The sequence below is a fragment of the Argiope bruennichi genome, chromosome 5 (genome assembly GCF_947563725.1).
Source record: "Argiope bruennichi chromosome 5, qqArgBrue1.1, whole genome shotgun sequence".
In the NCBI taxonomy this organism is placed as follows: Eukaryota; Metazoa; Arthropoda; class Arachnida; order Araneae; family Araneidae; genus Argiope; species Argiope bruennichi.
The window spans coordinates 61,353,238-61,372,175 of NC_079155.1; the positions used below are offsets into that span (position 1 = coordinate 61,353,238).

General features: G+C 24.8%; 1 protein-coding gene across 3 annotated transcripts; it reads right to left on the reverse strand.

Moving 5' to 3' along the window:
• Positions 1-980: 980 nt before the first annotated feature.
• Positions 981-18,208, reverse strand: LOC129969577 (uncharacterized HTH-type transcriptional regulator YdfD-like). 3 transcript variants are annotated; one of them, XM_056084208.1, is made up of 11 exons: positions 18,060-18,208; positions 16,858-17,037; positions 14,265-14,383; positions 12,041-12,192; positions 10,014-10,169; positions 9,341-9,470; positions 7,657-7,779; positions 6,153-6,267; positions 3,967-4,041; positions 2,728-2,831; positions 981-2,284 (listed from the first exon to the last, which is right to left on the reverse strand). In XM_056084208.1, the coding sequence occupies exons 2-11, from the start codon at positions 17,017-17,019 to the stop codon at positions 2,104-2,106; spliced, it is 1,317 nt and encodes a 438-aa protein (XP_055940183.1). In that variant the 5' UTR covers positions 17,020-17,037; positions 18,060-18,208; the 3' UTR covers positions 981-2,103. The 3 variants fall into 3 exon arrangements, with proteins under 3 accessions (XP_055940183.1, XP_055940184.1, XP_055940185.1); XM_056084209.1 differs by lacking the exon at positions 18,060-18,208 and adding an exon at positions 17,775-17,919; XM_056084210.1 differs by lacking the exon at positions 18,060-18,208 and adding an exon at positions 17,715-17,892.
• Positions 18,209-18,938: the final 730 nt, after the last annotated feature.

Sequence of the window (18,938 nt, forward strand, 5' to 3'; positions counted from 1 at the left end):
AAAAATAGTATAATGCTGAAATGAAATTGATTAATTTAAGCAGTGTTTTTATTTGTTATTAATTTTTAAATTAAACATTCAATTATTATAATCCCCAATCTTTATTCTTTTGCGATGTGTTAATGTAATAAGTGTGTTTAAATAATATAATTTGTTTTCTATACGACTCACAAAGTAAGCGATTTGCGAGTTCTTTGTATTTTATCATTTTTATTATTCTCGAACAATGATTTATCCTAATTTTTAAACAGGAAATTAAAAACTTCTGTTTTGTTATGAGCTGCATAAAAATTTTGACCTAATAGATTTCTATTCTAATTTTTCCATCCAAGCAATTGATTTAATTGCTGTGACTTGTAAAAAATGAGTATCTTATACAATTAGACTTTTGAAAACAGAAAAGTTTTTGATCCATTTAATTTTATACATGTTTAAAGGAGTGAGATTAATTATATAAATTTATAAAAGAAGAGGTAGGAGAAGCATATGAAGTAATACATTTTATTTTATTCATATAAAACTATATGTAAATTCTGTAGTATATATTTATGGTTACTCTATCAAAGAAAGAAGAAAGTTCACTAGCATATTTAAATTGGACTATTTATTACATTAGAGTATTAAAGACTAATTTCTTTTATCTCAAGATGGAACAAATAGAGAATAATCTCTTTTTATTTAAACCAATACTAATAAATTCATGTCACATTAATTCTATGTTAGTGATAAAAATATTTTGTTTTATTGCAAACATTTCAAGATCTATATATTTTTACAAATATAATCGTTTATATTGTGGATATGTACACATAAAACATTGTTCATTTGTATCTACGAAAGCTATTCTTAAATTTATTATAGTTTGTGTTTTTATATTTTCAAACTCAACATTTTAATTTAATTTGTAATTGTTTCAGACTAGCTACAAAAAGTCATGTTTTTGTATTAAAATACGTAATTTGACATAACTAGACAATTAATCATTTTGCATAAAATTTATTTCCATAGTTCAATACTAATCAACAAAAATAATCTCTTTGACATAATTTTTTAAAATTCAACAAAAATAAATCTGAATTTAGCTCTTATATTCATGCTATACAAAAATTTACTCATTTTGAAATTAATAATTTAATATATTCTGTTACAGATCAGATTAAAATAAGTTTAAAAATATTGTGAAAGACACAACACAACTTTGAATAATAATAAAATACAATACTGTATAGAGGTTAAAAAACAACAACATTTAAATAAGATAATACACACTTAAAATGATTCAATACTTTATGAAATAAATTTTTTTTAAATTCTTTAAAACTAATTTTGTATGCATATATAATAATTTGAAAGAAAGAAAAAAAAAAAAAATGTTTTGTTTCAACATTCCTAGTGTATACTTTTTACATGATAGCATCATAGGCAATACAAATCCAAAATTTTTATTGGATCTGATCACAGTCATTAAAATCTATTAATAGAATTTTATGTTAATTTAAATTTATTATTGCATTATTTCTGATTTTATTTGAAGATAGTGCAACTATAAGGATTGTTAAATACAACTTTGTATGCCTTTATAACAATCTTCACATGAACATGTGTTTTTTAAAAATATTCAGATAAAAGTTTAAATTTTCATAGAAGAAAATAAAATTCTTAACATTTGTAGACTAGTTTTGGACTAGTTTGAAATCTAAATTTAATACTACTAAGAAATATACAATATACATTTTATCAGTAAAAGTTAAATATATAAAGATTTGTCTTGTAAAGTAATACCCATAACATATTAGATCTATCAAGTTAAAATAAACTAACTTTAACACAAAGATTCTGATTAAATTACAATAAAAACAATTAACTATTGCAACTTTGAAATATGCACATTTATATAAACCTAAATCGATTTCTTAATAAATACACAAAAGAAGCCTTTATGTAACCATCATAATATACTTATGCTTAATATGCAACATTGTAATATTATGTATATCTTATTTATAAAGAATATAGAAAACTTGCAGAGTAGTAGCCTTGAATCATAATAAATAATTGCTTCAAAATTTTAGGCAGAGCAAAATTCAGATTTCTTTCAAATATTTAAATATCTATTTTGTTAGAATTTGCATAAGTTTCTAAAAAATTAGGATCGTCTTCACATCTCTGTTGAAAGTCTGAAATTGCTCTACATAATCTTCGAACAGCAGACAATAAAATATCCAGAGGGTAAAAACTAATGCAGATTCGTATGTAATTGGCAAAACTATTAGTTGGAGATGCCCTGAAAATATATAATATACATTTAAAAAGCTTCATATTGATTGACATGCTTTATTATAAAGAGAATTTGCAACTTATTTATTCTTAAAGAAAACTATATAATAATGTTTTCTTACTTCTAATGTAACAAAATTTGCTGATTATTATAAGATTAGAGGATGAAAATTTTAATGTAAATTTAATGTAAATAACATATTTTAATTATTTTAACTCATTAACAATTCTAATTATTTTATTTGATTAAATTTAAAGTTGTTTAGAAAATATTAATGTGGAAAGTAGAGGAGCAAGCATTAAAACAAAAAAGTTAATTTCTCTTTTCTTAAAAATCTGAAATGGATTGTTTTTGAAAAATAAAGTCAGCAAATTACTTCTACAGTATATCTGATTAAAAAAATTTGCATAAATATTTTAGATTACCATGTAAGTGAAAAAAAAAATTACCTTATTCCTGGCATAAATGCAACCTGATACTCTTGCTTAGCAAAAGGTGAAAAGTTTAATGCATCAATATTTTCAGGTAATTCTATCCACAAGAAGTAACCACCCTGCAAATCAATGGATTTTAATATCTCTATCAAAAAATTTATCATACTTAATTTTCTAAATGCAATCAGTGACAAACAAAAGAAATTAATGTAGAAAGAGTGATGAATGATAAGTGTGGTATATCTATACTAATAATAAAGATGAATGTGTGTGTTCATGCTTCATAGACCAGACTGTTTAAAATTAGAAACTAGAATAATAAGATGAATGTGTGTTTATGTTGGCTCTCTCAGGTCAAATCATTTGATCCTGAGCTATCAAACTTGGTGCATTACAAACTTTGGAAAGTAAAAATCTCTACCTCAGAGAAAATTTTAATTTTTTTAATTAATTAAAAATGAATTGAAACTTTGATTGTTTTTCTGCGATAACATTCAAAAAATTATCTTTTTCAAAGTTACCATTTTTTTAACATATAAATTAAGTTTATATTTTCAATCAATTTCTAAACATATTTTCCAACAATTTATTTCACATATAATAAAAATAAAATTTAATTAGCTTGTGATGCATGCATGGGGAAAAATAAGCTTTTTTCATGTTAGCAGCATGTGTTAACAAAAGCTCAAATCAAAAGATCATGTTAACTCTACAGATTTACAATCGTAACAGATTCTTAATAAATTTTGAACCAAATCTGTAAAAGTGTTGATCATCTGTTGGTTAATAATTTTTGCATGCATGTGGACACAATGACTTAAATAAATGAAATTCAGTATGAGATGTTGTTTCAACAACTGCAGTTCGGTCAAATCTTGGTATTATTTGCTAAAAAAGGAGCTATCCAAAATATATATTTACATAAATACAAAATATTGATTTAGTAAAAATATTAAATTCATACCAAAGATCTGTATTTCATTACTATTATTTGCCAATGTGATGCAAGGTACATGCGGACTTACCTAAGGTTTTCAATTTTATGTGAGAGAAGGGGGATGGGATTTTTATTGTAGAGAATACAAGAAAATTCTGGGGAAATCACTCCCACCATTTTTCTTTTTTTAATTACGACATAAACAGGAGTGATTATTGTAGAAGTAAAATGAATTCATAATTACAGGCATCAATATGGTCATTAAAAATTTATTTAAATAAAAACAATTTTATTTCTAACTCCAACAATAAAATTACCTTAGCAGGAGACTTTAGTCTGCAACCAGGAGGGAGTTCTTGTCGTAAGAGGTCAGCAGTAGCTTCCATGTGAGTCTAACAAAAGTAAGTTATACAAATTGAGTTACTAGTTAAAAATAACGATACAGAATAAATACAATGATGTAATTTTAGATTTTAGTTTGATGTAAATATGATGCATAGTGTGGCTACAACTTTGTTAAAAATTCTTTGGATAACTAATTCTATATGAAATTAACTGAAGTCTGATTTTTTAGTTATATACACGTTTATATAATTCTGTAATTAATTGCATTCATCTCTTCATTTAAACATTAAATCTAAATGAACATTATATATCAAATTCTATATTTAACCATTTAAAATATCACTTATTCTGTTCATATTACCTTCAATTCTGAGAAATGAGATTTTAGATATGATAAAGTAAACTTTTTTTATATGCAAACAAAAATTTTAATTGCATGAATATTTTACTTTTTGAATTCTAATAAATAAATAAATATGAATGATCAAATTTTCACTACAGGTTGAAAAAAAGAAAAAAAAAAGTTAGATTAATTCTTTGAAAATTTCTAGATTAATTGTCAGAAGAGTGGAATTCAGAAAAAGCAATAAACATTTTTTAAGGAAACATATATCATATTTTTTTCTATCTTACTCCTTAGTTTTTATTTCTTTACTTTGGCAAATTTTTACATTTGAAAGGGTGTTCAGTTTATTAAGAGATACAGGAAGTAGGAAGAAAAACAATAATGTGACAAAACAAGTACAACATTTTGATATATACTGTATTAAATTTTGGAAAACAGTTATTTGAAAATACTTTGAATCCTGTTTTTGAAGTTTTAATCCTTTTAAGTTTTTAAATGTAAAAAATTAACTAAGCATAACTGTTTTTAGTAAGAAAATGATAAAAAAATTAACAAAAAGTTTTTCTTTATACTGAAATTTCTATATAAGGACCCCCTCCAAGGAATCTAAGTTTGATAGAAATAGAGGCTCAACTGTGTATAAATTTGTTTGTATGTGCATACATAAATAAATTAAAGAAAGGCACTGTATGTGGAATATACAAGTTAGGATCAAATAAATACAGTAAAAGTTGTAATGACTTTTAGTTATTTTTTAATTTAAAAAATAAATTCCAATAATATCAAAAGATAATTCAATTGTGATAAAGTAAATAATTGTGTAAATTTTGTATAATTCTGCTAATAATAGAAATGAATATATATATCTGTTCTTATTCTACAGGCCATATTGTCTAATTTAGAACACTAAATTTGATACAAATGCATCTTGAAGAACGGAAATGAGCATCTCAAAAATTTTTTTTAAATTAATTAAATGATAACTAAGCATGATCTTTGTGTTTGCACTAGATATCTTCCAAAAATATTATTGCACAAAAATAATTTTTGCACCATTTTAAAATTTAAAAACTTATTTTTATAATAACATAAATTTTAAATCCACCCTATCCCCCTCCCCAAGTTTAATAAAAAAAATCAAATTTCTTCAAAAATATTTTTATGCATAATTTATGCACTTTTAACTGTTGCAACAAAATTCAAAATACTTCCATTAATTACACATATATTCAAATGCATATTTCTCAATTATTGTTGAAAATTGAGATTATATTCTAATGGTTTTAGTTTCTTTTTCATTTCTTCTGAGAATGTTCAATATAGTGAATAAAGTTCTCTAAGACAGTAGATATATTATAAATTATATCCAGTAAGCTGAAAGATTATGGTTGTTAATCTTCAATTCTTCTTATCAGAGGGTTTTTAAATTCAACTGACACATTGCTGGACATAAAATATATCATGTCATTTCAATACTAATAAGTTTTACAGACACCCATGTAGTCAAGAAAAAAGGATGTACAAGACTGCTATGAAAATATGATTTAAATCTCCGTAACTAGAAAAACGAGCTAAATCTTATCACAATGAAAATTTAAAATATGAATAAGAAATTCATTGAAATTAAAGAAAATTGCATTTGTTAAAGAACAAACTGGTCTTGGACAGTAGCTAATACTTACCTATAAATAAAATAATTTATTACAAAATCCATACACAAAATATATTTACGATATAATTAATATATGAATAAAATACAGTGATTTGATGATAGAAAAAAAAAAGTACTACACTTTTTGTCTTAAACCTTACTCTGAATATAGTCTTCACTTTTTGCAAGTGTGTTTTCATTTTTCCCAGAGCCATTAAACTTGTGATAACACCAGAGGTATATGAGTTTAAGCCACCTCCACTACCAATAACACCACTAAAAAAAAATGAAAAAAATTATAAATATTTAGTTATAGGTGAATTAAGTAGTGAATGGATGAATTTAAAAACAAATTATTTTTGTTTCTATTTCAAATTATTTCTACATTTTATTTCTATATTTCTCAATTTTAGCAACAGTTTTGTAGAAAGAATGGTACATAGAAAAAAATCTTTCCCAACATATTTAAAGTAATTTGTTCTTTAAGTTTTGATTACATAAATATCAATTTAAATTTTAAACAGAACATTATTAATGTCTAAAATATTTTATATACAATAAAATAAAATGTGGATTAAGAAATAGAAGGTGATTTTTATATGAAAACAGTTAATTTACCTAATTTTCTATTATTGTTTTATTAAATAGCAAATGCACTCACATATACAGGCTTATAAAGACTTGTCATTTCAGTAATTGAGTCTAAATGTAGATGTGTAACATGAAACCGTAATCACTGAAATGACAATTTCTTAGAAGTCTGATTCACCTTTATGATGAAATATTATTTTGTATATATATATATATATTTTCTTTAGTTGCCAAAGAATTTTTTTTTTTTTTTTTTTTTTAATATTCTGAATACTTTAGCTTTATTTCTTAAAGCATAGGTTTTGAGTCAAATGAATTACCAATCTTAAACACTACTACATGATCCCTTAATTTTATATAGCTTAGTTTGATTAGCTTTCCTTTAAAGATACATACACCTTATTGTGTTTATCCAAGGCAATATGATGCAGAGGATACTTAAATCAGAAACCACAAAAACATATATCATTGCAAATTTAACGTGATGGATTTATTTTGGACCATTCACACAACAGATCTTGTATGGAATTGTGTCTTGAACTCATGACCCACAAGTTACAAAGCTAAGCTAGTAAAGGACAAGGCCAATATAATCCTAAAATGTTTTAATACGAATGAAGAGAATCAATAGATATAGGTATATTTAATTTGAAAAATAAAATGTTTACTTTTGTAACGTAGGAGATTTTATAGGATCTAAGTTTTGTGTAGAACTAATATGAGTTTCTGACACATTACTCTGTGTTACAATCATCATATTGAATCTGATAATTAAAAATATGACCCATGTTTTTCCTCAATACATTACAACAAAGAATAACCACAATCTTTTAAAAATATTCTTACTTTATTTCATTTATTCATATGGTACTTGGAATGACTTTGCTTTGAAAATTAATAATTTTTCATAATGGAAGATGGACAGACATAATTTACAAATATTTTGATTTTCTTTCTCTTTAGTGGAAGAATCTCAAATAAAAAAAAAAAAAAATCTGAACATTACAACAAAATTTAACACACACACATTATATATATATATGATATAAGAATAACATCAATTTTTAATCTTACAAATCCTCCAGTATTTCTGTAGCCCATTTTGGAGCTTCAATCCAGCCTATTCTTAAGCCAGGGCCTAAGAACTTAGAAAATGTTCCATTGGATATCACATTACCAGCATAATCTGGATGAAACCTAAAATTTGGATTTAATATTTTTATGATTGAAATTGGAATTTTAATTAATACGAAAAATACAAGTAAAAACAATAAAATAATTCAGACAAACTATTTGCTTACAAAATAACAACCAGAAATCATTTTTTAAAATCTTTATAAATAATTGGAAAACAATTTATTTAACTAGATTTAGTTTTATGATTCTTTTATTTCACACTTCTATTTCATGAAAAATGAAAACCACCTTATTCATTTTACACTTCTAAAATATGAAATTATGTAGCCTTATTTTAGATTCCATGATTATATCATGAGAATTTACTGCATGGATGAATTATTATTTACAATTACTTATTTATGAATTATTGTTTATAATTACTTTTTTAAAGTTTTTGAAAATTTCTTTCTTTAAATATAACCCTTACATTGCCTTTTTTCTTTATTTGGGGGCCTCTTTAAATATGAACTGTTTTTTTTTTTTTTTTTTTTTTTTTTTTTTTTTAACCAAAAATGTATCAAGTACGCTCTTTTGAAGTTAGTCATATTTGATCATAATTATATTATGAGGAGAAGGAGGAATTTTAAGGGCCCAACATGTTCTACTATATAGGAATATTAGGTCCCACTGGTATTCTAAATAAGAGAAGGAAAAAAAAAAAAGAATTACAAACTTTTATTTTTTTAAGCATTGTTTATATAGAATACCTATAAAACAATAGTATGTGTGGTTTGTTGCCAAAATGGAATTTAAAATATTGAATATAAAGTTTTGGCGATTTTTTTTTTTTTTTTTTTTGCCAGTTCTTAATGAACTTTGTACCAGTGATATATTATTTAATTATTTTTTGAATTGGTAATATCTCATTAGTAGGCGTATTCTATTTCATAGGACATATGTATCCCATATGTCTAAGATTTAAAATGCCTGATATTATGAAGGGATTGTAAAAAATATTACTTAAATTTTAAATCTATAAAATAAATAAACTTTCAATAAATTACTGATAATTATCCTTTTATCAAAACAATTTTAATGTTTTCAGAAAGTACAAATACAGGAAAATGTTTTACGATATATAAAACATAGTTTTTATTTGTTTTTCTCGGCTTCCTTTCTTTATATTTAGTACTCTTCTATTAGCTATATTTAATATCAAATTGTCAGCTATGATGAAATGGCAGATTATAAGTTCAAGCGGATCATGATTTATAAATAAACAAATTTAATAAATGATTTTTATTATAAACTAATGACTGTTCTATTAGTAATAGAATTGAGTAAAAGTATTCACTGTGATTTACTATAATTTAAAACCAATTAATACAAAATATTAATTACTTATAAAAAGAATATATTTTATGGAAATGCATCTTGAAAAATCAAAATGATTAATAATCATTTTTCTCATGTAAAAAAAATTAGTAATGAAAGTCTAGATCTACTCAATTTTCACATTTAAAGATTGGATCAATGCATAATTTTTGTTCATACATTTAAAAATAAGACCATTTTGAATTAATTTGTGCTATATGAAACATATTTTACACAAAGCACATGAAAAAAATTATTCTTTTACCTATTATCATAAGCAAATAGACGTTTAGGACAAACAGGCTTATCATCATAATGAAGCATATTATAAACATCATCACACACGATTGTGACTCCAAACTTTTGAGCTAAGTTAATTAATTTCCTACACCTTCCTACAATTAAAAAAAAACATTTTAAATACATATGAAGGTAAAACTTGTCACTAAAATAATATTAATAAATATAAATAAAATAATTATTCCTCCAAAGTATAAGAATAAAATAAGGTAAGCTATATTATTTCTTGCTAAAAAAATGTAATAAGCAACTACTGAACAAGTTAAATTATCACACAAACTTGTAAATATCTTCACGAATAAAATATGCAAGAAAATTTTTTATAGATGCAATTTTCTTGTATTGATTTTTTTAAAAATTAAAATTAGCAATGGCAAAATTTTTAATTCTATCATCTATTTAAAATTTATATTATTTGCCCTTATTATAATTAGGTTATTAAAGATAATACTGAAAACTCTTAATGTTTCTACTTTGGCTAATTTTTGTTTAATCTAAGATGCCTAATTCATATTATATGTTCAATTATTTATATTTGTAATATTTTAAGAAAAATTTCTAATTACTTAAAATATAACAAAATAGTGTCACTTCACCATAATTAACATTAGAAATGAATACAAAGCAATTTTACTTACCTTCAGGTAAAACAGAACCAGTGGGATTTTGGTAAACTGGTATAAGATAAATCAATGCTTTAAGTGGTGGATGGGAAACAACAGGGTTTTCGGAAAAATGTTCAATCAATTTTTCTTGCAGGTCATCAATTACAATGCCATAGTCATCAGTTTTAACTAAAAACATTAATGGTCTCTGAAACATTGCAAGTGATAAAAAGCATTTTAATTATGTTATTATTATGTAATACTTATTTACCATTTCAGCATATAATTCTAAACCTTAACAAAAATATTGTTATATATTCACTTTCACTCAAACAGATAAAGGCAATCTGTATTTAACATTTTAAATTACTGGTATCAGTGATTAAATGAAGTAAAGATTCAAATAAAATACAGACAAGTAAAGATTAATTATATCAACATAGGAAATTAAACCTATATAAATATGCTATTAGAACTCTGTTGTAAAATATACCTTAATCACTAAAAAAATTTTTAATATGGGACACAGAAAGAAAATTGCAACATATCAATTCCTCAACTAAAATTAATGTAGTCATACTTCTTGTGTACAGCTGACCATCCAGCCATAATGTAGCCATACTCCATTTTTTATAATGTAGCCATTATAAAAAATTTAAAGGAACAAATTATTTGTTGCATGATGTCTGATTATAAAAGAATAGATAACCTCATCAAAATTAAATTAGTATATAATCACATTAATCAAGGGAATAAAAAATAACAACACTCTGACAATATAATGTATATTAGAAATTATTAATACCCATAACTTAAAATAATATATGTAACAAATTTTTTCGAGCTAATGCAACAGCAAATCAATATTATTTTGATTTTTGATATTTTATCATGAATTAATCTAGTTTTCTGAATTAGAAATGCAAATTAGATATTTCAATAGCAGCATTTATAATCTTGATTCAATCATAAATTGATATTCTGACTCCTTCTGCTAATATAAAATTACCCCATTCTCAGAATATATAGTGTAAATGATAAGATCCTTAAATACAGTTTGTTCTTAATAATTATAGTATAACATAGTATAGTATAATGCATAACTAAATCAGTCAAAAATTAATGTTTTGGTCCTTTATATCATCTTAAATTCACTATGCTCTTAGTATCATAATCTTGATATATTTTTTAGAAGTAATAAATCTATCATAATAAACATTATTACATTTGTAAACTTAAAAAAATAAATAAAAAATCTATAACTATAGTTATAAGTAGTTCAAAAGATGCTTGAATAAAAAAAAAACTTATCAAGAATATTATCTCTATAATTCATACTCTGTTTCGGCAATATTTCGATTATATACTCTTTTCCTTTTGCAAAAATTCTATGCAATAAAAATAACCTATGATCATCTTATGATATTTTTAAACACATTTTTATCAAAAAAAAAAAAAAAAAAAAAAAGATTAAATATAATATTGAATAATAATTTTACACATAAAAATTATAAATTACTAAAAAATTTTTTTGTCTTACATGCTGTGAACAAAGGCAGTTAGAATTAATGATAAAAGTTATGCAATCGCTGCTTTAAAATCATAAGCATTTCTATGAATGTTGTTAATGGTTAAAAAGTGTTTTATATCAGGTAGAATAAAAAAAAAAAAGCATTAATAATAAATTTAAAAAAATTGAGAAGAGCTCTGTCCTCACATGAAGTGTAACAATTTATATGTAAAAAATGGCAATAAGAAAATTGCTACTCATTTTCTTTGGGTTGTTATTTAAAGTTGAACTATGACAGAATTTAATATTATTGTAAACTACGAGAAGTATCCAAATACAAGAGTTTCATAAAATGTTTTTTTCATCAATACACTATAATTATTCATAATGAAAGGTTGTTAATAAAATAAATGTATATGCATGGACATTTTGAAAGAGTAGGCAAAAACTCGATATTAAATTTTTCCAATAAAATCACATGTCTTTTAAAATTTACTTATTTAAAAAGGTGCTTAAAATTTTTATTATTTTAAATACAATATGAATTTACCTGGAACTACTTTCATCTGAAGATCAGAAAAAACTTTAAGAGCACAAAAATATGAAGGATCTTCAACAAAAACAACAGTGCCAGAATTAAACAATGCACTTAAAATTAACCACAGCCCACTAGATGCACCTCCAGTAAGAAATAATTGCTCACTAAAATCAAAAAGTGTTATAGTTAAAAATAGCTAGAACATAAAATATTATTTACATGATTACTCAACATTGATTGTCACATCACATTAAAAGCTAAATTATTTTCATTAAACTTTTTGTTAAAAAGCTCTCATATCCAATGGTACAATTCACTGTTTACAAATCATCTACTTGCATGGTCAATAGGTACTTTAAATGAAAAGTATTTATCAGTATTTTTTAGTAATAAAATATTTAGATTATTTTTACATCACATGCTTCTTGTAACACAGTTTGTATAAAAGGAAACTGGAAGTAAAAAGCATTTCAGATAAATAAGTCTAAAATGAATTTCAGGGAATTCATATACTTCTGAAAATAACAAAAAGTAATAGTCAAAATTATTGTCACAGTGACAATTACAATGCTTGATTAATGCAGCACAAATATTTTTAATCTTAGGTAGCAAGAAAAATGCAATTCATAAAATGCTCCCAACTGTTTAAAGTATACATGTTAAAAAATTTACGTAAGAACTCAGGATTTTAATCAAGTTATATATTCACAACATTTATCTGTAATTTTTAGATGTTATCTATGACAAAGACATTTTGTTATACTTAATGTCTGTTGAATCACTTTCTAGAAATTAATCTATGGATCACTTTCTAGAGTTTAATTAATTTATTGCAAAAAATCCAAAAAAAAAAAAAAAAAAAAAAAAAAATCCATGTCCATACCCATTCTTAAAAGTCATCATGATAATCAAAATTCCAAGGAAGTGTACAATCTACTGATTAAAAGATTTCTTGTGAAATTATTTTAAATATTTGCTGATATTATATTTAAGATAAAGTTTTGAGTATGATGAAAACTGAAACAAATATAAGAGAAACAACAAATAATTGCATTTAGATAAAAAAAAAAAAAAAAATGCTGTATATGTCTAATAATGCAAATAAATTAAAAATGTTTCAATTTCTTTTCTAAGACTATAAATCGAACATATGAAATAAATATGTGGAAGCATTTAATACTTGTCATTTTTGCAATTCATTTCAACATTAAATTAAATTTCTTACATTAAAAAATAAATAATATAATGTTTGTGCTTTTGCTTAACTTGGATAAAATACATTGTAAATAATGTAAGTTATTAATAAAATTGAACTATAATATATAAAAAAGAATTTGATAGAATTAAAATTACAAAAATGCTTAAGATTAAACTGATTTCTAGATCAAATTCAATAATGTAGAGTCTAATTTATTTTAAAATATGTTACAAGTCAGTGTAACATTGCACATTCTAATCAAAGGATCTATTCATATTCTAATCTATTCCATTCTCAAATGAATTTTACAAAACACAAGCAATATACCAAAATAACACTTTAGTATGATATCATTACACTTAGAGTTCACCATATATCAATATTTAAATATTCATAAGATTTAATAATAATTAAAAAAATATGTTCTATTTACATTTTTGTAGGTCTGGTTATAAATTATCATTTTTGAAATAAAACATTTGATTAAAAAAAACACTGAATAAGAAATATATTAATTTTTAAGAAACCTATTTAATTATTAGGGAAAATACTTTATTTTCAGCATAAAAAATGTGGTAGAAAAACAAATTTATTATTTTAAATGCTTTTTTTAAAAACTATTTAGGTAGAGAAGAAAGAAAAGGGGACCATCCCCCCCCCTGAAATGCATATTCATCTTTCATTTTGTAAAAGTATTAATTATTCATCTGAAAGAATGCAGAAGTAAAATGAAAATTTTAAAAAATTAATTCATTTTACATTTGTTTATTATTTTGAATAATAAATATATATAATAGAATATAATTCAAAATATTATGAGATATAATAGCAGTTTTATGCATATGACTATTCCACTTCTCTGCAATTCAATATTAAAAGTATCTATAAGAAGTTTTTAAATGATTATGTGCCTTTAACAAGTACTTCAAAACATTCAAATAAATTTCTTAACAGTATAGTGAAATAATTCTTAAATATTTCAAAATAATGATTTCAAATATTCATGCATTTTTTTTTTTCAACAAAAACCTTATTTACCTAGAAACAGTATCCCCATATTCTTCAGTCAGAAATGTTGCCAAAAAACTGCGGAATTGCCAATGCCCATTTTCCACCCCATACTGAAAAATTTGAGCATCTCCCTCCAATTCATTTTGCTGAAATAAGAAGAAAAATGAATGAAATTAAATTTCAGATTTTGAATGAAGATTGCAATTTTTTAAGCCAATTATAAGGACACTTTTAGACACATGCAATCATTTACTATTATTTAGAAATTTTAAAAAGCACACCTTTAAGAAATTTCAGTATTTTATTCAATTTTCAATGGCAAGAGAGAATAGGAGAAAAAATTCCATTGTTACTGTTAAAAAATTCTCTTGGTACCTACCTTCTGACATAATTAAAAAAGGATAGGTCAATTTTTAATATTTAACACTTTGGAAAATTAATTTTTTGAGGAAATTTTTAACTAATGTATGTCTCAATAGATGAATTCCAATAATTGAGTGCATTAAAATTTTTATTTTTAAATTTCAAGGTTAAAAAACTTAATACTAAACATTCAAGACAGTTTTAGTATAATATTTTGATGTGAATGTACACGATTGCCTTATGTTTTGCTTACTAAGAAATTTTTCCTAATTTTTATGAATTAACAAATTCTAAATTTATAAAATTCATTTTTATAATTCGTAAAAAAAAAAAAAAAACTTTTATTGCATATTAAGGAAGAAAAGATTCTCAAATATTGCCTATACAGCTGAGTGAATATTAAAGGAATGCTGCATTATTTACAGAGATAAGAAAATTCTTAAGTCTATTCCATCCAAGCAAATCATGATGATTAAGAGCTAGCTAGCTAGCCAGTAGTTGTAAAGATCCAAGTAAATTCCTTTACGCTCACTAATTTAGGATTATATTTTTAGCACATATCTTTATCTCTATATCATTTCATATTCTACTGTAATATAGGCATGTTTATATACAGGTGGTTATCAAAATAATGGAAACACCTGCAAATAAAAGTGACATTTTTAAATGTGCTTTGTAAGCATTAAAATATAATAGCCACCAATTTTATTCTAAATAGCAATGTATATACTCAGGTAGTATGTGTTACTTGTATTAAAATTCTGTAATTCTTGAATTTTTTTCAAAAGCGTAAAATGTTGGAGGTTTTCAAGGAGGCCAAATTATAGAAGCCTGTCTAGCTGAAGTGTGGCCAAAACATCCCAATTTTTAGGCATTTCTAGAGGTACTGTGTCTAAAGTCATGACAGCAAACACAAAAGCAAAATAGTGGGTGGAAAGAAAAGCTCAGTGAAAGAGACTGACGGGTATTGAAGGGGATTGTAATGTCTAAAAATGAACAACTGCAAAGCTCAATACCCATCTGGATTCTCCAGTGTCAGTGATTACAGTTAGAAGGCATTTACGAAATATTTAGAGCAGAGCAGTAATTCCCAAGCCACTTGTGACAGAAGTTGATGGTAAACGTCATCTAAAGTGGTATCACACTTACAAAACCTGGTCGATTGATAAGTGGAAGAAAAGAATAAGGTCTGACAAATCGTGTTTCACACTTTTCTCTACAGCAGGACAGGTGCACATTTGGAGGACTCCTGCACAAGCATATGATCATGATTGTTTCCTTCCAACTGTCAATCATGGAGGTGGATCTGTCATGATATGAGTAGCCATGTTGTGGTTTTCTGCTGAACCAATTGTAACCTTGAAAGAAAGAATCCCTGGGGAGAAGTATAGAGAAATTTTAGCTGACCAGGTCCATCCTATGATGCAAACGTTGTTTCCAGGATGATAATGCAGTGAGACTTGTCCAATCATGGTTTGACAAGGATCAAGTTAAACATCTGCCTTGGCTTGCCAGTCACCCACCCTCAATATGATTGAAACATTATACCCTACAGAGGCATCTCTACCAGAACTTTCACAATATCTCCAGGAAGAATGGTACATTATTCCTCTAAACATTATTCAATACTTGTATGAATCAATTCTTAGGTGAATCCAAGCTGTATTACATGCCAAAGGTATTTTTATATTAGCTGTAAAAGCTGTATTTTTATATTTTGCCAAGAAGTTTTGTTAAAACTATGATGAGTGTAGTATAGCGAACCAACTAGAAAGGCAGAGGGTAGGAAAAAGAGAACTTGAGAAAGCATTTGAAACTTATATAGTTTCAGAAAAGAATTTACCAAACAATGTTTTGGTTCAGTGTGAAAAATAATAGTCCATACAATTCATTATTTAAAATTACAGTGAAGCCAGTATATGAGAGATTAGGACATTATTTTTAAAACAGATTAATTAGGAAATGTCACACACACAAAATATATTCATGAAATAAAAATAAGAAAAATGCATTTAGAAATGTGAGACAGAAGGCAGACTTTATACAATTAATTAAAAATAATAGAATATACATACAAATAAGATACAAAGAGACAACTGCACTTACTACACATATAGACATACTCGCAGATTATTTTGTTTATGTTGATTATAGTTCAAAATAGCAACAAAAAAAAAGTAAGAAATATGTATTCTGGCAGAGGATAAATAACAAAAATTGAAAAAAAAAAAAAAAAAAGGCAGAATTAGCTTGTTACCATAAGGTGACTAGTAGCAGCTTCAATGATTGGCGGCAGCATCCGCAACAATTCTGTACCGGGTGCGCCAGCATTCAAATATACAGCATCATTACCATAAAAGCCTAATCTTTCAAACTGACTAAAAAATCTTTTTTCCTGAGGTTCTGCATTGTTAGCCATTTTTTAAAGCAATTTATTCTGTTAAAAAAAAAAGAAATAATCATTTAAAATATAGATTACTGGAATTTTATGCAATATATAAAATCAATCTTATCAATATAAAAGTAATTGATTAGTAAAAGATATCTTTGAAATGTTTCAAAATATAGAAAGTTTTATGGATATTTTACTACAAAAATATTAAATAATAAGTTTCAAGTTTTTAACCTTAGTATAGGATAATATTTTCAAAATATCTATTTCATTCAGAAATATCTTAAAATGAAGCATTGTCTCGAAAAGTTGAGAGTAAATTATAAGTATTATTTTAGAGACAACTTTTTATACTTAAAAAATAAGTAATACTATTATATTTAAGACAATACAAAATGTTGCACATGAATAAATTTATTTCTCATATAATGGTTTTCATATGATGGATTAAAAAAAAACTATTTTGCAATGAAAAGGTTATATATTTAACTTATTATTAGAAGTTTATTCCCATAACTGCCTGTCAAAAGAATGAATAGAATTAAGTAATTAAATATACTCTTAAATCAATTTCACATATTACAGGAATTTATAATTAAATTATCTTGTATGATTAATAGTTACAAAAAATTGTATTGTACTAAAATAATATTCAAATCGGTATTCACTTATAAAATCAATTTAGAAAAAAAAAAAAAAATCAAAATATTTTAGATGATTACTTATTTGTTTAAAATAATTTGATATGAAAAAATAACAAGAAGAAATTAACAAAAATCTACCAATAATACAAAATTTTAAGAATATCAAAGAATGCAGCTGCTTGTGATAAGAAGAATAGACGATTCCCTTTAACGTTGCTTAACCGATAAGAATTTGACATTAAGGAGCTTTTGTTTGTTACATATTTATCACTGGAAATAAAAGCCAAGAGTGCAAAGATCGGTATGAATATCTATGGGCAAGACATTTTAAGTCACATGGATTAGATATCATCTTTGATATAAAATGAAATGACATTTAACTAACAATCAGTAATTCAGATTTTAAGTGGAAAAAAAACTTACGCATATATAATGAATTAATACTACTGAATTTTTCGACGTGTAAACTTTTAATAACAAAGGTATAAAATTTAAAGGTCAAATACTTTGAAGAACAGTCTGAAACTGCAAACAAAACCTTCATTTTCGGTAATAATCTGCTTGATTGCTTGAAATGTTGAATGCCCAATGCAAGATAACGCTAGCAATCATCGTAACTTCCTTACAGAAACTCTGCATTAAAGAAATTGTAGGAATAGGTGAACCATATTTAACGATATATACATTTTATTGCTTCAGATTTGACCCAAATTTTTTAAGATTGTATGGGAACAATTGAATTTAAATTTCCGTGATGTGTGTTGGTGACGCTTTAACTCGTATTTTCCAAAATAATAGAGATAGAGACGGGCGATATTAGGAAAATGAACCAAGTCAGAAACAATTTTAGCCAGCAATTCTGTTTTTTAAAAATGTGAAATTAAAAAAAAAAAAAAAAATGCGAATCTTTAAGCACACAAAATACCAGCAACATAATTATAATAATTTCACGATTTTGTCTGGCTTTCAAAATACCCAGCAAACATCGTGACGGTATATTGATATATGATGGAAATTCACCATGGAGTCGCAAAATATTTTATGTTAACACGAACGTCAAGTGCTCATTTTAGGTATCTTCTTTTCTACCGATTAGAAGTAAAATGTAAGACAGATCTACAGATTTGAGAAATATTATTTTATTTTATTTGATGTATAGAATTATATTATCTCTATATTAAGAATTTGCATTTCTAAATTATTGTCTGGCGTTCAAAATATAGAGCAACATCAATATTTAGTCTGTTTTTTTCACATAACTAAGAATAAACAGATTAAAAATACTGTCAAATTTTGATAAAC